At 37.7% G+C, this 27,694-nt stretch overlaps 1 protein-coding gene across 1 annotated transcript; it reads left to right on the forward strand.

The window, feature by feature from the left end:
• Positions 1–1,746: 1,746 nt before the first annotated feature.
• Pecr (peroxisomal trans-2-enoyl-CoA reductase) lies at positions 1,747–24,349 on the forward strand. Its single transcript, XM_027941865.2, has 8 exons — positions 1,747–1,923; positions 7,048–7,181; positions 8,019–8,184; positions 13,059–13,140; positions 15,617–15,713; positions 17,678–17,788; positions 20,998–21,109; positions 23,695–24,349. Exons 1-8 carry the CDS (start codon positions 1,800–1,802, stop codon positions 23,778–23,780), a joined length of 912 nt encoding a protein of 303 aa, XP_027797666.2. The 5' UTR covers positions 1,747–1,799; the 3' UTR covers positions 23,781–24,349.
• The last annotated feature ends 3,345 nt before the right edge of the window (positions 24,350–27,694 follow it).

The raw sequence follows: 27,694 nt of genomic DNA on the forward strand, positions 1-27,694 counted from the left end.
TGTGAGATAAACCAAACACTAACAAAATAAAAATAATTTTTGAAAGGGAATTTAAAGTGCTCCCACCCAAAAGAAAGCAAGACTGAATTTCTTAGAATTCTGAATTTTTTCATAACCCTGAGAATTGAGACAATATTTCTTTTTCTGCTTACAAAACATACTCTGGGGCCTAGAGGTGTAATTCAGTGGTACTTGCTTGGCATGTACAAGGCCCTGGGTTTAATCCCAGCACGACAAACCAACCAAAGAACAAAACTTCATCAGTGAGATCAAAGCACCAGGAATTCTGCTTTTTTACAATACTTTGGACTTTCCTATTTTACTTTTAAAAAAAGAATGTGGCAATGGTGTAATTTTTAATTTTTTGTCCTATCTACATAACTGACTTATGTAAAAGGGTATGTGATTCCTCACTCAGTTCTCTAGTCAATATGAACCAGAAGAGCTTTCTTCTTTTCTTTAATGAGTATAGATTGGAATCCCTCAGTAACAATGACAGAGGGGAAGTGTTTCTAAAGGAGGTCACAGAAGGGCAAGAGGAGGGAAGAACAGGGAGGAAGTGTGACTGTCCAACAAAAACTGCAGTCTTGCTGGTGGGAGGAACCCAGGGGAGGAAGTGATGTCTGGTTCCATTCTTAACCAGACCCATTTTCAATTAGCTTGGTGAATTTTAAGTGGTGGGCTCAACAACAACAAAATGATGGCATCTGCTGGCTTTTACATGATTTTAATACCTGGCAGGAAAAATACTGCATTATAACAACAGACTTAGAAAAAGCATTTTGTCTAGTCTAAGATCACTGCACCTGACACATTCAACAGACCTGCCAAGTTCTTAAGGTGAAAATAAGGAGCAGCATCTGAATAATAAAATCCTGTTACTGAACATCAACACACAGTGAGAAATTCCCCCCATCTTCAGCAGTCTTTCTGTAGGGAATGAACTAGAAGACAGGAACTCAAGCATAAACCTACAGATGAGTCTTGCAGGAAGCATGCATCCTCCAAAGAAAGATTCCCCTTTTGACTTGTTACATAGCCCGACTGATATGATCGGACCTCAGATCTGGTTAGAGGTGACTTTTTGTTTTTTATTCCTGGGTGGGGCGTGGGAGATGAGGTGGAAGTGGGCCTGAGTTTATTTTTTAAATCATTTATTATCTTGGTTTTGTGGATGACTGCAACCTTACCTTCTCTGCCACCCCCCTCCCCACCTTTCTTCCCAGGGCTCCATCCCTGAGGCTGAAGGGATCTGGAAGCTGCACTTCCTTCCCCTACCTACCCTTCTCCTTTCCCAGCCAGTGGCACACATTAGCTGAAGCCCAGCCTGATGTCTGACGCTGGTGGGCGCATCCAAGGCCGCGAGCTGCAGCCTTTCTTTTTTCCAGATGCACTGGAGATTTAATTTTAATTAACCAGGAGAGCTATGGCCCCGAGGATTAAATTTTCAAAGTACAGCACACACTCGCTTTGTGTATGTGTGTGTGTGTGTGTATTTCCCTTCCCCTCCAATGCCATCGAGATTTTTTTTTTTTTAAGAGGAAAGAAAAAAGAAAGAAAGAAAAAGGAATCTCACTCACAAGTGCCTGTGGACCCAAGCTGGTGGAGGATGCTGACTGCTGGAGGCGGTCGCAGGAGAGCGTGCAGCTGGGGAGAAAGCCAGGCGGCCGCCTTGGGGGCGGGGCCAGGGCGGGGCGGGATTTGATGATCACGTGGGTCCGGGCCCTTAGCCCCGCCTACCTCTGGGTAACTAAGCTGACGCAGTCCTGCGGGCGCTACACTTCTGTCGCTCCGGGACTATGGGCTCCTGGACAAAGGGCAAGAGCTGCCTGGCCCCTGGTTTGCTGCAGAACCAAACGGCCATCGTCACCGGCGGGGCCACCGGCATCGGAAAGGCCATCGCGAAGGAGCTTCTGCACCTGGGTACGCGTGCAGGTCTCTTGACCTGGGCACCTAGAGCCTTGGGTTTGCAAAGGCCCGGCTGCGGTAACGGGTGTGGACGCCAGAGGCTGCTTGCGGGGCCGGGGTAGGGTAGCATTGTAAAGCAAAGGGGTCTTAGGGGTGAGCCAAATTACAACTGCGAGGAGGGAGAAGAGTTCTTTCTTGGAAATCGTGGAGAAACCTTGGACCTGGAGTCACTAGGTATAAACTACAGGGGCTTGGAGCCAAACGTACTGTGCCTGAGGTAGGCACATGCCATGGAATTGTGTATTTGTTTTAAAATTAACCTCTTCTAAATGCTGCCCAATTCCAGTGATTATGAAGCACGGCGAGGGTTCATTTAGTTAGAAAAGGTCGTCAACACATTGAGAGGCTCCTTTCGTATTATTTTCTCACATCTCTTGTCATAATCTTCCTCCCCTAAAATAGTAAATATCTATCTTAATTTGGATGAAAAAGGGACCTTGTAAATATACACAAGGAAAGAACCACCCAGAGAAAAACAGATAAACTTACCTATCTGAAGACGTCAATCTTCAATGAGTTAAAAAGTTTAAAGGATTATAAAGAAAAAATTTACAACATAAGACAAATAGTCTTATTATATAAAGAGCCCTTACAAATACACAAAAAGCCAATATAGTGATAGAAAAATAGGCTAAAGATATGACTAAGCATTACAAAAGAGAAAATACAAAGAGGTAATAAGTATCTGAGAAAATAATCAACTTTATGTGTAATAAAATACAAAATAAAACAATAAGATACTATTGTTTTTCTAACAGTTTAAAAACCTTGTACAAAATTGAAGTGTTGATGAGGGAGTGAGAAAGGCAGGAAAAATATGTTTAGAAAAAAAATTCCAAAAGTTTTACAGTGTTCATGCTCTAGATTTAGTAATTCATTTCTCAGGAATTTACTCCAAGGAAACAATGAGGCAAGAAAAGATTTGAATTCATGGGTATTATATTATTCATGTAGTGAAAAAATTAGAAATAACCTAAATATCCAGTATGAGGGAAATAGTTAAATCAATCACAATGAAATATTATATTGACACAAATAAATCTTTCTATTGAAGACGTCATGTGGAGAAATGCATACCATATAATTGGACAAAACAGGATTATAAAGAAAATAGTATTTCAGTTTGATTGCTAATGAAAAATAAATAAAAAGACTGGATGGAAGTTTATAACATTGTTAGCATTTTTTATGACTGGTTAAAATTGTCTTTTTTTTTTAATACACGACAACAGTGGAATACATTACAATCCTTATTACACATATAGAGCACAGTTTTTCATATCTCTGTATATAAAGTATGTTATTTTTTTCCCTTGCTGTTGTTGGGGATCGAACTCACAGGGCTTATTGCATACTGGGCAAGTGGTCTATTCCTAATCCTTCAATTTTTTTTTTTTTAATGAACATGTAAATTATCTTGGTAACTATTGTGTTTCCAAGATCTGGCATGGTATGAACTAAGAAACAAAACAACAACAACAAACAAAACTATTATATTTTAAAGAAATGGAAATATATACATTTTTAAGAGGAAAAATAACATTTCCTGTTCTGGCTTTGGTGTTGCAGATTACCATTCCTGCCTTCTCCACTCCTAACACTAAACTCTGTCCCCTTTCATGAAACAATTATAAGAAAATCTGAATTGGTGATCATTTTATGGAAGGGGTAGGCATTTGGCTTCTCTCAGCAGATTTGTAGGATCCTAGTTTACCTGACAGAACTCTCAGTATATTTTCATGCATTTGAGTTTTTTGTTTTTGGTAAATTTGTATTGGCCAAACATTATATCCTTGTGGGAAAGGTGGCAGACCATTATTATGGCACAAACTGAAACATTAACACAGTGATATTGTAATCTTGGGATGATGATAAAAGTGATGGAGCATCTCCCAAGAAAAATATTTCATATACTAAAAAAAAAACCAAACATTTTTGTTGTTGTATTGAAAATGGATTTCCTTTAATGGAAGAATATAAAATAATTTTTTGTTATGACTTTCTCATCTTTATTTTTTAATGACAATTAATGGTTATTTAGTGAAAGTTGTTATGTAAACCCAAATTAGGCAAATAGAATAAAATATTATCTATTCTTTTCCAGTGAAAAGGCCACTGTTTTGGGGGTTGAATTACAGCTTGAGTAAAATGGCGATTATTGGGTTGTCTTTCACATCCACATGATTTGGCTTTTCCTTTTGCTGAGAGAACACCGGAAAGCCCCAGCTAACAAGAGAAAGCGGTAGGAGACAGAATTGGATACCTTTTCTCTGATTGACAGATGCTGTTAGAGGAAGTCTTGATTCTGTCAAGGAATACTCAAGACTACTCAAGTTGAATTCAAGCCAGTCTTTTTGAAAAGTATTTTTATCGTCACATTATCATTATACATAACAATAGAATTCATTATGATACATTCCTATATGTGTAACACATACTTTAGTTTGTTTCATTCCTCTTTATTCCCCTTTTACTTTCCCTCCTCCACCCCTTCCTCTAGTCTACTGGTCTCCCTTCTGTTTTATTATTATTATTATTATTATTATTATTTATATATGACAGCAGAATGCATTACAATTCTTATTACACATATAGAGCACAATTTTTCATATCTCTGGTTGTATACCCAGTATATTCACACCAATTAGTGTCTTCATACATGTGCTTTGGATAATAATGATCATCACATTCCACCATCATTAATAACCCCATGCCTCCTCCCTTCCCCTCCCACTCCTCTGCCCTATCTAGAGTTCCTCTATTCCTCCTATGCTCCCACTCCCTATCCCACTATGAATCAGCCTCCTTATATCAAAGAAAACATTTGGCATTTGGTTTTGGGGGATTGGCTAACTTCACTTAGCATTATCTTCTCTAACTCCATCTCCCTTCTGTTTTCATGAGGTCCCTTATTTTCCTTTTTTCTCTCTAGCTTACATATATCAGACAAAACACATTTTTACTTTGTCTTCAAGTTAATTATTCTCTTTCTGTTACTCTAGCAGAACATGAATTAGATACGGTAGTTAAAAGGAAAGTAAAAGGCAAGTGGCAATTGTGACAAGACAGCACTTTTAGTGCTGTCATCAGGGATTCAGAAGGTGCTTAATAAATGTGGTATTCTGAGTTGAAGATTGAAAGGAATTTGTCACCCCCAAATGTTTTCCTGTGCCCCTTTGTACCATTTGAAAGAAAGGACTTGATAAGTCACCCTCCATGATGTGAATTGAATTTTTTATCTACTGCTTTGTAGGCTGAAGAGCTAGCAGGAAAGTTTGTATATTATGTAGTTTCTCAGACCTAATGTACCATCATCAAACTTGGTTCATGTTATTGAAGGACTGGTGGCATTTAACTAAGATAAGGCAACTGGAATTAGTATATGTTAGAATTGAGCAAAACAAGGGACTATTGTTCTCAAGAAGGTGGGAAGCATTTTATGTGTATGTATATTTTATTTCATTTGTTTTAATTAGTTACACATGACAGTACAATGATCTTGACATATCGTACCAAAAAGAAAAAAAGAAAAAAATGTATGTATATTTTAAAACCCACAGTGCATTGTTATTACCTGTGCTTTAAATTATCACTGCTTTTTAAAGAGATTTGAATAGGAAGAAGAAAAATCTCCCTATTCACTCACTCACATAATTACCATCACGGATTCTCTCTTTTGTGTAGATTAAACTTTCCATCTGGAATAATTTTTCTTCTGTTTGAAGCACTTTCTTTCTTTTGTTTTTTTTAAGAGCAGGTTTGTTCTGATGAATTCTTCTAGTTCCCATATGTGTGAAGAGGTACTTTTTCTTTTTCTTCCCGACACCCCTTATAGTGCTGGGGATCTAGCCCAGGACCTTGTGCATGCCAGGCAATCACTCTACCTTTGAGTCACAACCCTAGTCCGAGAAGTTTTTATTTTGCCATCATTTTTGAAAGATATTTTCACTGGATCAGGATTTCTAAGTCCACAATCTTATTCATTTTTCTCTTTTTCATACAACAGGTAATGTTATGCCACTGTCTTCTGGATTTCACTGTTTGTGAAAAAGTCCTTATCTTTTTATGTTCTGTATGTATGACATTGTTTTTCTTTGGCTGGTTTTAAGATTTTTTCTTTATCAGGAGCTTATTTAATTGTACCATCAGTGTCATTTTGGGGTATTTTATAAATTGGCTCTTCTTTTCGTTATGGGTTGTTACTTTCCTGTTCCTTTGCATGTTGGATTATGGATTGAATTTTACCTTGTTGGATGATGACAATTTTTATATTCTTATAAGTATTCTTAAGCCTTTTTTCTGGGATGAAAGTTAAATTAAAATATTTTGATACTTTGAAGGAGACTCGCTTTTTAAAGTTAAGTGTTGGTCTCAGTAATTAGTTTATGTCTAACTTAACCTCGCTGTTGAGACCATTATTCACTTCACCCTGTGAAACATCTAAGCACCATCTAGGTAAAACATTTTTTCTAGTCAGCACAATAACTATTCCCAGTGTTGTTTCCCAGGACAGGGTTTGTTCCTTCTGCTCATTTTGGGAAGTTCTTTCTCTAGCCTGTTCATGTATTTCCGTCAGTACTTTTGCTGAGGATTCAAGAAGGACTCTGCAGATTTTGGTGTCTCTTGTCTCTCTACACCCTGTATAACCAGCTGCTAGGACTTCTTAGACTTCCAACTTCATCCCTTCCACTCAGGGAGAACTCTGACCTGTGAATGAGTCCCTCCTGTGCTGTGGTCTGGAAGTTTTCTCCAGGTGATAAGCTGGCATAATCATAGGGCTCACATGTTTGTTTCTGCTCTCAGAGATGACAGTTTGTAGTCCAGTGCTTTTTTGATGTCCAATGCCTGAAAACCATTGTTTCATATATTTTATCCAGTTTTGTGTTTCAGGTTAAAGAGAATTTCAGTTTTCTACTATTCCATCTTGTCCAGAGAAGACATTCTGATTAGGTTTTGTTTGTTTGTTTTTGTTGTTTAAAGGAACACAGCACACAAAATGTCTTCTGTACATTATTATTGTTGGAATTTGGACAACTCATGAAAACTTCTTTATTTGTTCTCTGCCTATTTATTCCTAAGGGTGTAATGTGGTCATTGCATCCCGGAAAATCGAAAGACTAAAATCTGCTGCAGAGGAACTGAAATCCACCCTACCTCCCTCCAGCCAGGCTCAGGTCACTCCCCTGCAATGCAACATCCGTAAAGAAGAGGAGGTAATGCAAATATATCTACTAATGTATCAATGCAAATAAGTCAATGCAAATATATCTACTAATTTTCATTAGCATTTGTGATGCCTAAACCTGGCTGTGCTTCAGGCTCTGCTGTGGTAGCTATCTCAGAAAGGGCTGTCTAACAGAGCCTGTAAGAAGATTTTTGGGCTGATGATTTATTGAACCAGTGACTCAAGAGAAGGGGATGGAAGAAAGCAAGACAGGGTAGCTAAGCAAGGATGTGTTAAAGGGCCTCTTGTCTTTTATGGCGTTTCTTTTTTTTTTAATATTTGTTTTGGACTGGGGATTGAACCAGGGGTTTGAGCCACAATTGCAGTTCTGTTTTGTATTTTATGTAGAAATAGGGTCTCACTGTGTTGCTTAGCACCTCACTTTTGCTGAGGCTGGTTTTGAACTCGCAATCCTCCTGTTTCCGCCTCCCAAACTGCTGGGATTATAGGCGTGTGCCACCACACCTTGCATAAGACATTTGTTAATGTTCATTTTGACCTGATTTCATCACTGTTTCTTATTCATGATTGGTAGGTCACAAATTAATATGCCTGAGACCTTCTATACTTAGAATTGATACAGACTTTTAGGTATATCTTGTCAAAATTACAATTTTAATTTTATGATATGTGAGTATTGGACACTGGCAAACTACTCATTGGGGTAGGAATTTTATGTTTGCTCATTGCTGACCAAAAGTTCATTGGTTGTAGTACTCAGAGTTGGTGTTCACTGTCAGAGAGTGTAAGCTCTGCCACACTTCTAGAATAAATGAGCAGTCCAAATAGCAAGTTAGGTTATTGAACTTTTAATGTTTTTCTTTAGGTGGATAATTTGATCAAATCTACCTTAGCTATTTATGGTAAGATCAATTTCTTGGTAAACAATGGAGGAGGCCAGTTCCTGTCTCCTTTTGAAGATATCAGTTCAAAGGGATGGCATGCTGTGATTGAAACCAACTTGACAGGCACCTTTTACATGTGCAAAGCAGGTGAGTGTCATCAATATCTGCAATATCTGTTCTTATGGAGAGAGAGATCATGGAGAAGGCTGAAAGAGAAACCTGTAGGGGCTCAGAAGCCTCATACCATGAACATGTATTCCCCATTCATTTTTATCTAGGATAATATAAAACTTCATAGATTTTTTTTGTCTGTTTAGTTTCCTCTAATCTAAAAACAAATAAAAATGCTCTTTTTGTTTTTTATTTTACAACATTGATTTATAGAATGTCCCATGTTCTGGATTTCTGTTACTGTTCTTGCGCTGATTAGATTCGCTTTAAAGATTTCTGGAAAGAACCCAATATGTATGACCTATCTACTTCTTATTACATTACATCTGGAGGGCTGTAGTTTGCTGTTGTTCATCCTAACTGAATTTGATCACTTATTTAAGATCTTGACTATTAGATCATTCAACCACGGAGCCACATCCCCAGCCCTATTTTTTATTTTATTTAGTGACAGGGTCTCACTGAGTTGCTTAGCACCTTGCCATTGCTGAGGTTGGTTTTGTACTAGTGATCCTCCTGTCTCAGCCTCCTGAGCTGCTGGTATCATAGGCATATACCACCATGACCCTCTACGCAATGAGTTTTAATGGCATTTTTGATCCTTGTTAGAGTTCATTTCTAATTTGGAGGTTACAAGTTGATGATTTTTAAAATTAAGTCATTATATATTTATTGACATCAAAATAGAATCTACTATTTTGCAGGAAATATGGGGGACAGGATTCATACTGAATGATAATATAGAGTGTGGTTGGCAAAATCCAGACTGTAAAGAATTGTAATACAACCCAGCTACTTTAACCAAAAAACTACAAATATGGAAGGGGGAGGAGGTGAAGGGGACACTGGAGGAGAAGAGGAGACATATCAACTAATGTGATGTGTGGGCTTTATTTGCAACTTGATTCCTACAGACACACTGTTAAGAAATGATTACACATTCAGAGAAATGTACACACTGAATGGATATTTCATGATGTTTAGAAGTTATCGCTAATTAAGTACTTTTAATTAAGTATTGAGATTATGTTGCCAAAAAGGTTCCTCTAATTCAAAGATAAGTATTCATAGATGAAATAATAAGATATCTAGAATTGGCTTCCAAAATTAGCTGAGAAGTAGACAAATGAATGGGAGTGTAGATCAAACAAGATTAGCTATGAGCCAGGCACGGTGGTGCACACCTCTAATCCCAGTGATTCAGAAGGCTGAGGCAGAAGGATTGACGTTCCAGGCCAGCTTCAGCAACTTAGTGAACCCCTGTCTCAAAATAAAAAATAAAAAGGGCTGGGAATGTAGCTAATCTTTAAAGTACCTCTGGGCTTTATCATGCCATTCTGTCTCTTTCTGTTTATATTTGGCATTTTTATAGTATATTGAGGAAAATAATGAGTTCATCTTGATATCTCAATTCGAATCCAAGTCCTTCCTCACTTTTTCCCATTCCATGTTTGTATCTTTTCTGCACGAAAACAGGGTTTTTGTTTTATTTTATTCTTATCTTGAGAATAAGCATATAAAGATTATTTCCTATGACCTTATTTTAACAATAGAAAAGTCAGTTTTATACAAGTTTCCTGTGAGATATTCTTAAATTGTCAACTCTTGAAAGTATTTTAATTTCCTTAAAGTTTTATTGAAGTTTGCAGAAGTAATTTTTACAATGGTTATCTCCTTTGACACTCACAGTGCCTCCTTGATGTAGGTAGAATATAAAGTATCATATCTAGCATAGGTTTAGTCCAACTAACCCACTATCACCTCAAAGCAAGCCTTAGACTCTAGTCTTTCAAATCCACATGTACTCTCCATTGTATACATTATGCTGCTTTAAAACCCATCAAACACCAATACTTTCAACTCTTGTAAGAGAACTCTTGATCTGTAAAGTAGAATGGTGGTTGTCAGGGTCTGGGAATAGGGGAATGGAAAATTATTATTTAATGAGCATGGAGTTGCCATTTTGCAAGATGAAATAAGTTCTGGAAATGGTTGGTGGCTATGTATGCACAATAACATGAATGTACTTAATACTCTGAACTGTAAACTCAAAATGGTTAAGATGGTAAATTTTATGTTATGAGTATTTTACAACCATAAAAGAAAATTGGAAAAAAGAAAAAAGAATACTTAATCCATTTAGACTATGGGGTTTGTTCTCTAATTTGGATATTAAGAAACAACATTCTAGCTTTCTCCAAATCATTTTATATTACAATTACTGTGATTTCTTCTCATGTTGTTAGTTGCTTATAAATCTTCCATGTTTTAGGAAACATTCTTCTTGTACCTTTGCCTTTCTTCTTTTACATTTGTTCTTGGTATCTGTATGTTCTATTGGTTGTCTATCTCAGATAACTTGAAGAAATACCCACATCTGAACCCTAGAAAGTGTCAGAATTTCAGAAACAAAAATGATTTTAGAGTTGTAAACTATATAGTGGTATTTATCCTGAAGCAGAAAATCCATGTAGGGTAATTTAAATAAACTTATTCTCCTTTCTTATACTATTATAAAATGGTTTTATATAGTTTTTAACATTTGATTTGGCAAATGTTGCTTTGTTTCTTTGAATTTTCAAACTTTTCTTGGCTCTTCGTGACTATGCATTCTTTCAGATGAATTTTATAGTCAGGTTTCTTCCACAGAAATCATGTTGGGAGTTTGATTGAATGTTGTTAAACTTAATAATTTGAAAATAATTATAATATTTACATATTCAGTTTCCCCATCATAACTTATCTTTTCACTAATGAATCATTCTTTTCTATCTTTTGGCAAAGATTTGTGGTTTTTGTCATATAGATTTCACATTTTAAAATTAATGATTATACTTAGTTTTTTTTTTTTTTGATATTGCTATTTTGAATCACCTCATTCCAATTATTTTTCAGCTGGGTGATTGTTGGTTTATTAAGTATTTTTTTCAGGCTCATCTTGTAGCTTTATCTGATGATTTGCAGCTTTATCTAATGATCTGTTGAATTATCCATTAGGTATTCTAGGATTATAGCATATTGTCTAAAAATAACCACTGTGTTTTATTAAGTCAAAGGTATAATCACTTATGAAATGTCCCACCATTCTATGTTATTGAAAAAGTGAAAAATACTAATAATTATAAGATGTCATTAATTATAAAGATATCCTGATTTTAGCAATGTGCAAATAATGTGAAAAAAAAAGTGTCTAAAATTTAAGTACATTATAGTTTGTATCTTCCTTACTAGGGTTTCACCTTCATTTTTTTTTTTTTTTTTGTCATTTTTAAAAGTTAGTCTGATTAAGTAATGGCAAGGCATTCTTATTTTTGCTAAAGCTTTAGGAAGAATTGGGTATCATTTTTCTCTGATATTTAAATTCTTAAAATTCCTATTTCTGTTGAAGAGAGTCTGGAGGTACTTCTAGCATTGTCTTGCTTTGTGTGAATAGAATGAGTGCTTTGATATCAAATGGGGCCTCAAAAAATAAATTATTTAAGAATGAAGTTAGCAAAAGGAGTGTCATACTTGTATGTCAAAAACTATAAAACATTGCTGATAAATTAAAGAAGATTTAAGCAATGTAAGGACATTCCATATTAATGAGTTGAAAGGTCTGATATTGTTTTTTGTTTGTTTGTTTTGTTTTTCTGTAGTGCTGGGGATTGAACCCAGGGCCTTGTGCATGTGAGATAAGAACTCTACCAAGTGAGCTATATCCCCAGCCCCAAGATTCAATATTGTTAAGATGATAGTTTTCCCCAAATGGATCTATAGATTCAGTGAATTCCTATCAATGTTTGTAGAAATTGAAAAGCTTATCCTAAAATATATATGGAAATGAAAAGGACCCATAATAGCCAAACCAATTTTGGGCTTACACTTATTGATTTCAAAGCTACTTCTTGATTTTAAGATGCTGTCATGCTGACATAAGGATAGATGTGTAGATCACCCTCATTAGTCATTAGGAAAATCCATATTTTACCACTGTATACCCATTAGAATAGATATAATCAAAAAGTCGGACAATGGAAGTGTGGAGAAACTAAATCCCTCTGTATTTCTGATAGGAATGTAAAGTGGTGGACCCACTTTGGAAAATAGTTTGTTTTTAAAAAGTTAAACATAAGGGTTCGGGATATAGCACAGTTGTAGAGTGCTTGCCTTGCATGTACAAGGCCCTGGGTTCAATCCCCAGCACCAAAAAAGGATTTAAAAATTTAAACATAGAGATGTCATATGACCCTGTAATTTTACTTATAAATATCTATCCAAGGAAAATGACATGTCCACACAAAGATTTTTATTCATAATCACCCCAAAGTGGAAAGAATCCAAAAGTTTATCAGTGATTAATGAATGGACAAATGTAGCATATCTATACAATGGAATACTGCTCAGCAGTAAGAAGGAACTATTCACACATTGCAATGTGGACGAACCTCACAGACATTATTCTAAGTAGAAAAAGCCAGATCCAAAAGACCTCAATATATTGCATGATTCAATTTATATGAAATGTTCAGAAAAGATTAATGCAAAATTTGTTGCTCTATAAAAACAAAGGATAAGTCTACCTAGGGATGAATTTGGCTTCAAATAGGTACAAAGGAACTTTTTGGGGTGATTCAAATGTTCAAAACAGAATTGTGGTGATGATTGTGTAATTTGTATATTTGCTTAAAATTATTAAACTATATATATAAAATGGGTGAATTTTAGGATATGTAAATTGTACTGTGATCAGGCTTTTTAAAAGAAGAAATATAAATTAAATTGGAAAGCATATCCAGTAAGCAGCATGCTGGAACAAGATATCAGGAAAGAGGACACTGTTTAAGATGATTGTTGTTTGTTTTCTGTAGTTTACAAACTCTGGATGAAAGAGCACGGAGGATCTATTGTTAATATCATTGTCCTTATTAAAAGTGGATTTCCACTTGCTTCGTAAGCATTTTTACATTTTATCTTCCCATGTCTTTGGGTTTTGTCCTCTGAATGGGGTTGATAGAGTGGGGTAGGGAAAAATACCCTCAATCAAGATGATTAATGCCTTCAATGAGTTGTGACAACAATACTTAGCATTTCATTTTATTTGAAGTTTTAAAATGTACTTCTAAAGCATGCCCATTCAGATTAGGGTTGCCATGTTTACTGAGAAAGAGAGGGAAAACCAGGATGCCTAGCTAAATAATTTTTTTTTATAAATGTGTTTTAAGTACGTGAATTGAAGAATTATTCGTTATTTATCTGAAATTCACATTTAACTGGGTGTCCTGCATTTTACCTGGCAACTGTAATCCAAATGTTACTAAACTACCCATCACTGATGGAGGACAGCTTCTGTGTTAAGGTGTGGACATGAAACTGAACTGATCTTTGTTAACTTAGATCTGAATACCATGAATATACCTATTTAATTTTAGACAGAATTGCTAAATTGTTATTCCTAACAAAAACCCAGATTTTTTCCCCAAAAAGTTTCTAAGAGTTTAAACTTTTAATTAGCCACTCTACAAGTAGATAGTTTGTTTCCTTTATGCAAATTCTGATGCCCTATTTGCTTCCTGTATTATTCAGGACTCCCTTCAATTGTATGGGATAGAAATATAATTCAAGCTAGATTAGTGATTCTCCAAATGTGGTTTCTGGAACAGCAGTGTCAGCCTCAGGTGAGAACTTGTCAGAACTGTGCATTCTTCACATCTGCTTTATCAGAAGCTCTGAGAGCAAGCTCTGCATCCTGTGTGATGCTGGTCCCTGAACTAGGGACACTGTAGGTTTAGACATGATGTTGGCAGGAAGGTGCCCTCCTTTTAGCTTTGTTTCATTCCAAGCAGGCCTATGTGTGGCAAAAAAAGAATACTGACAGGAGACAGAGGTCAACATTCCTGCTCTTCCTAACTCTCCAGTGAGAGAGTGCTTCTCAAATAGTGCTGAGAAAGATAATTCTAACAATGCCAGTACTAGCAAGTCCTAGAGAGGATTCCCATTAGCTGACTGTGTGAGTTAGCTTTTCATTGCTGTTACCAAAAGACTGACAAGAACAACTTAGAGGAAGAAAAGTTTGTTTTGGCTCACAGTTCCAGAGGTTTAGTCTATGATTGGCCAGTCCATTGCTCTGGGCCCAAGATGAGGCAGAATGCATGGCAGAAAGGTGTGGCAGAGGAGCATGACTCATCTCATGGTGGGGTCTGGAAGCAGGGATGGGGAAGGGGCCTCAGCGAGGATGACCCCTTCCAGGGGCAGCCTCCAGTGACTCACCTCTTTCAATCATGCCCCACTTGCCTACAGTTTTCACCCCATTAGTTCATTGGAACTAGGATGGGCCGATTAGGTTATAGGTCTCACAATCCCATCATTTCACCTCTGAATATTCCCGTATTAACACAGGAGCTCTTGGGGGACACCTCATATTCAAAGCATAACACTGACCCTGCTTGGGTCACGAGTGTAGCCATCAACCAAATCCTGTGGCTCTTCCATGCATGGTCATCCCAAGGTCTGAGGAACTGGGGTCAACACCACATGGACATGGACTGAGTATGGCCAAGGGGTGGGAATTAACATCACCTTACCCCAAAAGAGTATAGAATGCAGGCAAATTATGCCATTGTAGTTCCTTTTCTGCTTATTACCCTTTCTTACTTGTTTACCTTCCTTGGGTCTTAGAAGAAATAAAATCAATTCTTTCAGGCATTTCTCATTCACCCAGGCAAGTACTAATATTAGTTTTTGAGCATCTCTTTTCCTTGTCTATAAGTAAAAGTTGTGATATACTAGAAACACTATTCTGTATCTTGCTGTTCTCAAATGCACAACATATGTTGGGGATGTATTTGTACCAGCATCTAAAGAGTTTTCTTCTTATTTTTTATGGTGATCTAATGTAATGCCACTCTATAAAGCATGAAATATAATTTGTTCAGCCCTTTTCTAATGCTATTGTTTGGACAAGGGTCCTTCAAAGGTCCATATGTAAAGGGTTGGCCCCCATGGCAGTGATATTGGGAGGTGCTGTTAACCTTTAAGAGGTGAAGCTGAGTGGAAGATCTTTAACTTATTGAGAGCATGCTCTCAAAAAGGACTGTGGGACCCTGGCCTCTTTCTCTATCTTTCTCGCTTGAGATGTGATACTTGCTCCAAAAATGGCACCATGTGCCTCCCTTGCCAAACACCTTAATAAATGCAGCTGCCCTATCTTGGACTTGAACCTCCAGAACATGAGCCAAAATAAGTCTCTCTTTACTACTAAAATAGCCAGTTTTTCCCCCATTGTCTAGCAGAGACTCAATAATACAGAGACTCATAACGAAATTGTTCATGGAGAGTTTTGCCTGGTCATTGGTACACCTGACAACCTTAATTAAGAAGAAAATATTCAACAAAAGTTCATTGTAATGCTTATCTTTTGTTCTTAAAGGCACAGTGGAGCTTCCAGGGAAGGTGTTTACAATCTCACCAAATCCTTAGCTGTAGAATGGGCCAGCAGTGGAGTAAGGATCAATTGTGTTGCTCCTGTAAGTAAATGCTGTATATTAAATCTGTTGACAAATTGTGCTCTTTAGATGCCATTTGTGTTGTTGTTAAGTTGTATTGTTGGTAACAAACAATCTAGCTTGCTACATAGGTAACAAATATACAAGTGTACTATAAAAGATTGACTTAAAAGATAGATTAAAATCTCAAAGTTGCATTACAGAAGTAGTCTTTGATTGACAATCAGTTTGTCAACAAGGTTAAATTCAGCGGGTGATTCTCAGTGTGTTTTATAACTATTTGCAAAATGTTAAACGATATTGATGTTTGAACTTTACTCCAAATCATGGAATCCAGGCATCTGCATTTTATAAAGCAGCCTAGGAAATTTATGTTCATAGTGAAAGTCAAGAAACACTGCTTTGAAGAATAAATTTTTCTAGATAATTTTGTTATTGTTTTGGCTTATCATTAATTATTAGGAGAGGACATGAATATCAGGGTTCTGGAAAGGAGCTATCAAATCAGAAAAAAAAGAAAAGATCAATTAGAAGTCAAGAGAAAATTTCTCTGAATCATAATGTAAATGATGGGGAAATTTATAATATACTCATAGTCAACTTCAAAAGCTCATTTTTATGAAGTAAGCTACAGCTAAGTCTCCTTGGTATTATATATTGGCCATGGATTCCAAGAGAGACATGAGATGAAATATCTCACTCATCCTGTACAACTTGGCTTAAATTCTACTTTTTCTATAATGTTTTCTGGTCATTGCTAAGATAGTAGTAATCTCTCCATCTGAAACACTATAATACCTTTGGATATTATCTATAGATCTAGTTTGCTATTCGGTGGAAGTTAAGTATGAACTGACTTATTGAAGTTAATAGAGAAACTTTCTCTCTAACAAAATTGCAAGTATATTACCTAATCTATAATACACTCAGATATTTATAGCACAAATTATTTACAGTGCCATTCTTTTTTAATATTTATTTTTTTAGTTATTGGTGGCACAATGTCTTTATTTTACTTTATGTGGTTCTGAGGATTGAACTCAGTGCCTCATGCATGCTAGGCGAGTGCTCTACCGCTGAGCCACAGTCACAGCTCTATAGTGCCATTCTTAATGTTGATATTGTGAAATACTGGTTTCTAGAAGTGTTTCTAAAAAGTCTTCAGTGGTATTCAGTGTGAAAAGCACAATGTTAATTCTGTGTGTCCTTTAGAGATTTTTTTTAGGTTTAATATCTAAAATTTAGTATTTCTAAAATATTTCATCCTCTTTAAATAAAATGTTCTACATCATTTGATTGGAAACCAAAATATCTCCCTAGTATCATTCAGAGTAATTCATACTGAAGAAATTTCATCTTTTCTCTCCTTCTCCCCGTGACCTCTAGCTAGAATCTAGAGCAAATAGCATTATCCTGTGACGTACAGTTTTCAAGTAATTGTCCTGGCCTTATGCCCTTGAAAAGCTAGGGCAAGAGAGGTGGAAGTATTCTGAAACAATTAAAGTTGTAGTTTATTTATTTTGGATTCAAATGTTTTGTTACTTTATTCCACACTAGGTGAAAAGGAAAATGCTGTATTTCTAAGTCTCATGTAGGTATTGCCTAATCTTACCTCCTGAAGCCGAGCTGCCTAGTGGAAGATAAAGTTGAAAGAGTGCCCTGACCTGTTGTTCCCATTTAAATGCCTCACTGATCTTATATAATTATGCTCTTCGGAAACCAACACTCCTATGGAAAAAATCCAGGGATTGGCTGGTTTTTAAAGGAGAAGAGGTCACAGATGAGCACTCAGGTGGTGCATCTGTAGACAGTGGTCAGCTATACCTCTTTGACAGTATTGGGAAAAATTAAATATTAGAAATGTTCACTTTTCTAGTAAACTTAAGCCATGTAATTTTTGGTATTGATTGTTAGACTGCTTTGATGTCTTTACGATTAAAATTTAATTTTATATGCTTGTATTCCTCTTTTATGTTTAAACACAGGGAATAATCTATTCCCAGACTGCTGCTGACAGCTATGGTGATAATGGACAAAGCATGTTTGCAAGGTCCTTCCAGAATATTCCAGCTAAACGAATGGGAGTTCCCGAGGAGGTAATGTGTATTTCTAGCACCCATCAGAGTGACTATGGCTTATACATAGCACATGGTGTCCTGTTGAGGTGGGCTGGTTGCCTGATGGAGATTGTTTTTTGCACTGCCAGCGACCATTTCTCCTGCGCTCTCTGGATCTTGGGAATATCTGGCTGTGTTTTGACTGTTGATAACAGCCTTTACTGAGGAATGAGTGTAGGGTGAATGAAGAGCAGCGTGTTCTCCTTGTTTCAGTGTTTTTCAGCTACAACCTTTTATCACATGGTATTTGTGGGTACACGGAACCCTACGAGAGTCTGATGGTTAGGGCTTTATGAAATTCCCATATGAGATTTCAGTATGTTGATTCAACTGGAGTATGTAAAAATCCATAGCTTTCTCAAATGCCAGCATTATAATCTTTTTTTTCCATATTTTATTGGTGCATTATAATTGTGTAATGCACATAATTACATAATGGTACATAATGGTGAGATTTGTGGTTACATATTCATACATGCACACAATACAACAATATAATTTGGCCAATATAATTTTGAAGTACTTCCCCTTTCCTTCCTGTCCTCCCTCCCTTTGGTCCCTTTCCTCTATTCTACTGATTTCCCGTTGATTTTATTGAGATTTCCCCCACTTTTCTTTTCCTTTTTCCTCTCTAGCTTCCAAAATTTTCACTAATTTATATGACAGCATTTCTTGGATAGAGGTGAAATAATTTTGATGATATGAAAACAAACATATATTAGGTGCTAAAAAAAAAAATGAAGCAAAAGTAAGAAAAAAAAGTCTATGAACATAATGCCTAAACATGCATTCTATTATGAGTTTGAGTCTTCTTTTTCATGAAAAGGAAAGAAATTATTTTCTTTCTTTTTTTTTCACATCTTCATACATGTATTTTGTACAACGATGAGGGTCTCCTTCCACCATCCATGCAATTCCCCTTCTCCCTCCCGTTCCCTCCCACCCCTCTTCCCTATCTAGAGGCAATCTTCTTCCCACAGCATTATAATCTTAAACTGTAGTTTTTCAAAGGAAGGGTTTCTTTTCCACAGTAATAATAAAAACTAAAATACCTTGGAGTAAACTAAATGAAACAAAACAGAACAAAATAAAATGTTTTAATGAAGAACAGGAAAGACCAGAATGAATAGAAACATGTTATACCTACATCTACAGCTGTCAAAGTATATGGGCCCAACCCTGGGTGTTCCTAAAACTTTTGGGAGGGATTTGCAAGATTAAAACATTTTAGTTGCAGTAAAACCTGATTTGTCTTTTTCACTGTGTTGACATTTGGGTTGACTGTACCAAAGCAGTGATGGAAAAGACAGCTGCAGCCTTAGCATGAATCCTGGCTGGAAACAATACTGTACCAGTAGTCGTGATACTAGAAGGCCTCAGGAGTGGCAGTTTCACTTTGGCTTATCATTGATGAAGCAGTAAAAAATATTAATTCATTAAATCTCAATCACTGAGTACACATCCTTTTAATATTTTGTGTGATGAAATAAGAAACACCAATACACATAAAGCTTTTCTGCTATGTAGAGAAGTATAATGAATGGCTGCCTCAAAGGAAAAGAACAGGCAATTGAATTGAGAATGGAGTCAACCACTTTTTTCATTTGACAGAATGACTGATACTACAGTTATTCACACTTGGGTACTATGTTGACATTTTTTCAAAACAAAATTGGGCTATCGTTTTAAAAGAAAGTGAATGAGAATATTTGTTGTCAAAGTTAAAATTCAAGACTTCAAGGGAAAATTAGAATTTCTGTGCACCTGTCACCATGGCTTTCCAGCTTCCAAATACTTAAAAGACTTTCCTGAAGAGATGGGTGGAGACATATCAAATGTGGTCTTTTGATATTATATCATAAATTGTGTGTCCACAGTTAAGACACATAACTCAGTGAATCAATATTTCCCAAAGGTCAAAATCACATCTGGGTGAAAGAGCCAAAGTGTGAGAAAGTGTTTAATAGAACAGAGTACAAGCAGTTCATTGCCACGGTTTCAGACTCCATATTGCAACTAATCTTTAAGAAACACCATTTATTGAATATAAAAAAGAAAATCCATAGTTATCTAAAAAGACTATTAAAATGTTCCTTCCTTCCCAACTATAAATAACTATATATATGCTAGAAGCCAGATTTTCTTCATATGCTTTAATCAAAACAACAGATTGCAACAGATGAATGCAGAAGCAAAAGTGAGAATCCAGCTGTTTACTATTGAGCCAGACATTAAAGAGATTTGTAAATATACCAAACAAATGTATAAAATTGTTATTTTGAAAATTATACCTGTTTTTACTTGAAATGTCATTTATGTTAACACATAATGCCTATAATGTTATATTTTAGGGCAAGAGAGATGGAAATTTTCTGAAACAAATAAAGAGAGTTGAGAAAGGAAGGGAAGGAGAGATTGTGGTAGCTATAGTGAGATAAAGAATAAAGTATTGGCCTGATTGTGTCCTGTACCTGTAAGAAGATTGAACTTTTGCACCGGCTGTTGGCTGGCCTGTTAATCCATGAGCTATCATCTTTTAAGTGAAGGAGAATCAGGAGTGTCAGGTGTTTAGGAGCATCACCTTTTGAGAAACTGCTTCTGGTTCTATAGGCTCATTGATATAAATTCTTTCTTTCTCTTTAGTTTTTGGAGTAGATGTTGCTGAGCTCATCAATTGACTCTTAAGATTTTAGGGAATGCAGTGGGATTCTGAAGTCCCTCTTCTAGAAAACTCGTGCTGTCTGTGTTGCTGCTGAGTTTTGGGCCAGACAGGACCATGCACTGAATACATCAGAATGCTAGTGTATTGCTACACAGACTCATTGACTATTTCAGGGACCAAAATATAAAAGGCATATGTCAGTGATGGAAAAGGGGATTGTGGTGGGAAATGGAAGCAGGAAGAAGCAGAAATGCAGCCCTGTGTTCACTTTGGGCTTCTTTTTGTGTGTCCTCCTGGATACTCTCTAAGGCTCCTTTGTGTCTCTCTACCTCTCCTCTGATGGATTACCTGATTTTAATAATGCTCAAATAGAAAAGGGAAGCTGTCTGGGTACTGGCAGGTTGTGGCTTGCACATGTAGGAGTTACATTACAGTTATGTGGTTTGAGATGAGTTTCCTCGGGAAGGTGAAGCACATAGAGATAGAAAGAGACTTTGCTTTTATGTGCACATGCCTCTGTTTCCAGGTCTCCTCCATTGTGTGCTTCCTGCTGTCTCCTGGAGCTTCCTTTGTCACTGGACAGGTGGTGAGTGTGGACGGAGGCCAGTCTCTGTACACACACTCATACAATGTACCAGGTGAGTAGCTAGGGAATGAATAGCCACTAGCTGTAGGCCTTTTCACGTTCAGGTGTTGGCCACTTAAGTTGTAGAGGTTTACTCCTGTAGGATATCAAATGTGCAAACTGCTTATCTTCAGGATATGATTTCCAAGGAGATGATCCCAGGTGCAGAAAATACCTTGATATATTTATTATAGATCTTAACTTGAAATGTTTAAGAAGTTTTTGTGTGTGCATGAGTTGATGGAATTTGAACCTTGAAAAACCCTCTGTGAGTGCATCTATACAAGGAATGATAGAGAAGAGTCAAGAGGTTGCCATATATTTAACTCTTCTTTTTTCCTCCAGTAAGTGGCTTGCATATCTGAACAGAAGAATCAGTGGTATTGTGCTGTTTTGCCCTCTCTTTAGGATATATGTTAAGTGAAGTTATATAATTGCTATATTAAGTCATTTTGATATATATAAAGAAGTATTTTTATAGTCGTAATCAAATATTGATATTAGACAAAACGTCTTTATGTGTGGGATGTGTTGATATGTCTGTGTGTATGCGTTGTTCACATTTAATGGCTAGACCAGAGATCTTTGAGGTTAGAAGTTTTCTAAGAAATTTGATAGTCTAATATCATCACTTTGCAAATGACAAAACAAATCCACAGAAGCTAACAACTATAAATCACTCAAAACACACAGAAAGAAGTACAAAATGCAAATATACCTGGCTTTCTGTTGCTAAAAATAGTTGACTCAGTGGCTACAAGCTAATTAAGGTGTGGTTAATACAACCCCTTCATGTTTGAATTTCATATCAGGGTCCCAGGTTCAACTTATTCTTACTAAGTATTATTCTAGTCCAAGCATAAGATTTCTTATACATTAATAAGCGGTTACCATAGAACTTTAATTTTACTTATTATTGTCCCCTCCCTTATGTATTTCTTTACTAAAAGATGTGCATGGTAATATGTGTAAGATACTATTGTTCCAAGGACATAAGACAAAAATGCCTGCATAGCTTTGCCTCATTGTTTTGAAAGTATTTAAAATAGTGAGAGTAGTTGAGAACCTTTCCCTTTCCCTCTTCCGTAGACCTGAGTCAGTATTTGTTAGGGTGAGTTGCATTGTTTTTCTTTTAGAGAGGGAAAGAAATACCAAGGTGGTTGCTTCTCTAAGTCTCCCACAAAATGATTTACTTTTGCAATTCTAATACTGTTTTTATCAATACAAAATATTCTTTAAATTTTTGAGGAGAGTAGTTACGTCTACTTTTTAGGAATGTGCTGCCCTACATATTGACTAGGAGCATTCAGACTTCAGTACAGGGTTTTAGATTGCCAGCTTGGAAGTGAGAATCTCTGGGATAGAAACCTCACCCTGCTTATCTCAAATGTTGAGTTTTGGGGGAAATTAATTTCTGTAGGTCCCTCTTTTCTTTCCTACAATGCAATGATACACATAGTATTTATTTCAGGGGACTGTTGGAAAGATCAAATTAGAAAATGCATGTGTCAGATAGGAAGTGACTCAAATTGGCCTAATATCAAATGGAATTTGTGTGATGGGGTTGTAATGCAGCGGCAGTGCGCTTGGAAAGCAGGTGAGATTTGACTTAAGTAGCTCAGTGATCTTATTAAAGACATTTTCCCCTCCTGTTTCCTCTGTTTTTGCTTCCATGAGGTCAGCTTTCTCTCAAGCCTGGCTCTCTTGGTTGTAGGATGGCTGCCGGCTGCTCCTAAGATCACCTGCTTCTTTTAGTTCATATCTAGCTAGGTAGAAAGCAAGGAGTAGAGAATGACTTTGTCCTAGAATTAATTTAAAAAATATTGAGATCCACTCTGTTTTAGACCAGCTCAAGCAAATGCCCATTCTCAACCACTATCCACAGCCAGGGGGATGGGGAGCACTGAGTGACAGCTTATAACCCCTCACCACCAAACCAGGGCAGGGTCACTCCTCTGACCCTTCTGGATTAAAAAAAAAAGAGCCTTTTGCAAAGGGGAGATGAGCACTGGATGTTGGGGATGCAATTATTAATACCTGGTGCAAGCTACCACATTATTTTAAAATTATTACTAAGCAGATACTACTTATTGAATGTCTGCAGTATGCCCAGCTCTGTACAGATGGTGTCAGGTTTACCCTCACAGTTTTAAAATATTTTGATAGATAATAAGACTGAGGCTCCGAAAAAGTAACTTCCCTAAATTTGGAAATGCTAGTGAATGGCAGACCAGAGCTTCAAATCCAGGTCCCTTTGTAAAACCTCTGGGCTTTGTTTTCTTTTTTCTTTTGTCAGGGGGTACTGGGTATTGAACTCAGGGGTACTCGACCACTGAGCCACATCCCCAGCCCTGTTTTGTTTAGAGACAGGCCTCACTGAGTTGCTTAGTGCCTCACTGTTGCTGAGACTGGCTTTGAACTAAGAGTCCTCCTGTCTTAGCCTCCCGAGTGGCTGGGATTACAGGCATTTACCACCCCGCCCGGCTTGGATTTTGTTTTCTTGCATGAATGCCCCAGAGAAAACAGAAGAGGACTAAGTTGGATTTAAGAGGACAAAGGAGGTTAAATTTTGCTAACTTGGGGTTTTCCACTTAACAGATCATGACAACTGGCCTGAAGGAGTTGGGGACCTTTCTCTTGTCAAGAGGATGAAGGAGTCTTATAAGGAGAAAGCCAAACTCTAAGCCAAGGAATATCAGCTATCTTTTGTTCCTGAGTGCCTTAACATCTTGAGAATGTGCATCTGCGCTTTATAAGAACTTATAATTTGTTTGGGAAAAAATAATTCTTTCTAATATTATTAATTATATCTAAGCAAAAACTGTTCCTGAAATAAGTGCATTTCAATGCCTTAACCCATCCCATATCTTTGATTCTGTGATTAATTTTTTTCAAATGATTTTTTTTTTTTTTTTGGTGGTGGTGGTACTAGGGATTGAACCCAGGACTTCAGGCTTGCTGGGCAAGCACTCTACCACTGAGCTACATCCCTAGCCAGCCCTTGTGATTAATTTTTTTAAAGAAAGAGATGAACATGATTAAATAATTCTCATTTTAAAAGAGGTATTCAAAAAATGAATAATTTTAAATTAATAATAATTAGATCATGAATTCTCAGGTTTTATTATTGAATTATAATTGGAAAATACATCTAAATTGTGGTATAGTTATGATTGTTACACTAGATTTATACAGTGACTGCTTTCTGATGGAAAATTCTTTTGGAGCAATAAAGCCTTATGGTAGCTGTCAATTCAGTTTCTTTTGTTCATGAAGTCAAATTTGCATTCACCATTGAAGCTGGCTGCTTATGGATGGTGGGGCATATGATACAATCAGTGGTTCCATGGTTAGGCATCTCCTTTGCCAGGAGTGGGTCACCTGGTGGGATGCTTTGTCACATGGGGTGTGGTGCCCACGAATGATGAGGCTTTCTATAGGCTCCCAGATAGAGGTGGTACTGAGTTTCATAAGCAGAGAAGGTAAACTCACCTGGAATAAATAACCTGGTACTATGAGGAGTGGCACAGATATCATGCTGTAATTTGAATGGGGGACATTTAAAATAAAGATTTAGTAACTATAATAAGAGATTAGTATCATGCAGGATTGGCTAGAAAGGAGTAAAGAGAAATGAGAAGACTATGAGAATAGCAGATGTGAGGACCAGCCAGCTGTACTAGGGGTGAGATGGAGCACAAAGAAGAGCCCTCCCAGGTCCCAACACCCAGATCTAATAGATTGAGCACAGCTGTGGCTTCATGTATGGCAGAGAACTCACTGTAGTGTGCTGCTGATGGAATTTACTAGAAATCTACCTTCTATGGGAAAACTGCATGAGGAGATGTCTCACCTGAAGCACAGGCTGTGCAGCCACCTGAGTGTGGTAGTTGGCAAGTCTGGTGTTGCTGGCCCTGGTGTGGGAGCGACCTGCACTGCAGCAGTGTGGGAGCAAAATCATCTTTTTTTTTTTTTTTTTTATTGCTAGTAGCCCTCTACTAGCAAGCCTCAGGGCCAGCTGGCAAAGGGAAAACCACTGGAAGGGTCCATTGGTCTCCTTAAGAAACAGGGCCACATTGGGACTCAGCATCCATCTCTGTTGTAGTTAGGTTAGCAGTTCAGAGGCAGCAAGATTTGCACCTGCCTTGACTCAGGGGAGTCTGTTTTGTTAGCTTTTGCATTGCTGTTGTTACCTTTTATGGTTGAGATATGAGGTATCTCCCAAAAAGCTCATGTGTGAGACAGTGCAAGAACATTCAGAGGTGATTAGATTATGAGAGTCGGAAACCTACTCAATGGATTAATCCACTGATGGGGATTAACTGAGTGGTAACTGTAGGCAGGTAGGGTGTGGCTAGAGGAGATAGGTCACTGGGGGCATGCTTTTGGGTTTATATTTTGTACCCAGTGAGCAGAGCTCTCTGATTCCTGCTTTCTGATTGCCCCATTCTGAGTTGCTTTCTCCCGTCATACTCTTCCACCATGATGTTCCGCCTCACCTTAGACCCAGAGCAGTGGAGTTGGCCATCCATAGATGGAGACCTCTGAAGATTTTTCCTCCTCTACACTGTTCTTGTCAGGTCTCTTGTTCACAGTGACTAAAAAAAAGTTGACTAAACAATACCCAACAAGAACAACTTAGAGGAGGAAAAATTTCTTTGGGGCTATGGTTTCAGAGGTCTCAGTTCATAGACAGCCTGCTCCATTGCTTTTAGTCCAAGATGAGGCAGCACATCTTGGGGGAAGGGCCCAGAGGAGGAAAGCTGCCCAGCTCATGGTACAGTCAGCAAGAAGAGAGAAAGGAGGGGGGAAGAGAAGGGGGCACAGGGAAGATGCACCCTTTTAGGGCACTCCCTAGCTATCCGCCTCCAGCCATGCCCCTCTTGTCTATAGTTACCACCCAGCCATTCAAACTGGAATGGACTGATTAGGTTGCGGTTCTCATGATACAATCATTTTACTTCTGAATATTCCTGCATTAACAGGAGCTTTGGGGGACACCTCATGGCCAAACTACAAGAATCCATGCTGTTGGGCCTACTTGCAACTTCCCTCCATTCCTGTGGCCATTGCTACTAGTTCTAGGTGGCCAGTCATGAAGACCAACTAACATTGGCTGGTTGAGCCAGCTTGTCTACTTGGTTGTTCTCTTCTATGATGGTGCTTCCTGGGGAGGAGCATTAATGTGTGAGACAAAAATAACACTTTGTGCCCACTCCCCTGTGTCTATCCACAATCCTCTACACCATCTTGCTCATTTTCTGGCCAATCGACCAGGCTATGAACCACTGTTCAGGAATCTGTATACATTCTCACATCAGACTGCCTTTCTTTCCAGTGTACCTACTAGTTGCAACACTTGAGTTTGCCCACTAGAAGAATTTTCCATCTTCACTATCTTATGGGCCGCCTCTGGTGAGGCTGTAAGGAAGTTGTAATAACTGAAGGAGAGAGGATTGGGTAGGCAGAATCTCAGATCATAGCACAGTCCAAGGAAGGGTTAACCAGGCTGTTGGGAAAGTCAGAGCTACCCATTGGAGCAGCTCCTCATTTCCAGAATAGGTCTGGACAAACAGCCTGACTCTGCTCAGGCTATGACTGAGAACAGCCCAAGAGCGAATACAATGGGGACTCCTGAGTGGCAGCAAGCTGAGCTGGTTGTCATCAATTATGTTCCCCCTAGCAGGAGATCTAAGGGGTACATTTTCGTGGCTGCCATATGGCTTTATCCTGAAACCACAAAGTGATCATGATGAACTCCATTTAAGTTTTACTATTTAGGGGATGAGCTAGAAAAATGCCTCTTGTGGTTAATTATGGAACACCAGCCTGTCTGGGCTTGCTTTCTTGGGATTCAAAGACAGGGCTGCAAAGCCTCCACCTGAGCTGTAGTTTCTTTTAGTGTTTTTTTCTTCATGCCTTATTTACACAATTTAAACCAACTATAGCCAAGGCAGGCATATTATATCAGCAGTTAGTGACTATGGCCCTTGTTCTCAGACAGCCCAAACCTCCAGTTACCTAAAGGGATAATTTGAATTGTATTATGTGGGCTAGAATATCTACTTTGTATGGTAACAAAGGCCCCCTGCTGGTTATTGGTTTCTGCCAACTTTTGAAGAGCTTGGCTGAACCAAGTGAGTACATTCTTACACTTTTCCCTCGTGGGATTGTCAGGACCCATCGGGTCCCATTGCCATCAGTGTTCGTGCTGCATTCCTGGGGGTCTCCTCTGCCGCCTGTTTCCCTCTGCAGCCTCCAAACTTGTCCTCCTGGAGAATGTCAGTTCCCTACAAGGAAACATCTTGAACCCCCTTCTGGCTGAGGCTGCCAGCTGCTGAGTTACTAACAAACTTTCTGCTTACCATTTCTTTGCAGCCTGTTCTTCCTTATTTTGCCTTTTCTGTAAGTTCCTGTAGAGCTCTGTGAGGATCTTCTTTCTATGAGTTACAGATTTTCAAGTCCACTGGTGTCCCACTGCCTGGGTTCAAGTCCCAGCTTCTACTACTTATTTGATACAAGGAATTTGAATATGGATTGGTTATCATTAGGTAGTGAATTGTTGGTCATTTGGTTAGACATAACAATGTCATGGCAA

Source organism: Marmota flaviventris, chromosome 11 (genome assembly GCF_047511675.1).
Source record: "Marmota flaviventris isolate mMarFla1 chromosome 11, mMarFla1.hap1, whole genome shotgun sequence".
Classification (NCBI taxonomy): Eukaryota; Metazoa; Chordata; class Mammalia; order Rodentia; family Sciuridae; genus Marmota; species Marmota flaviventris.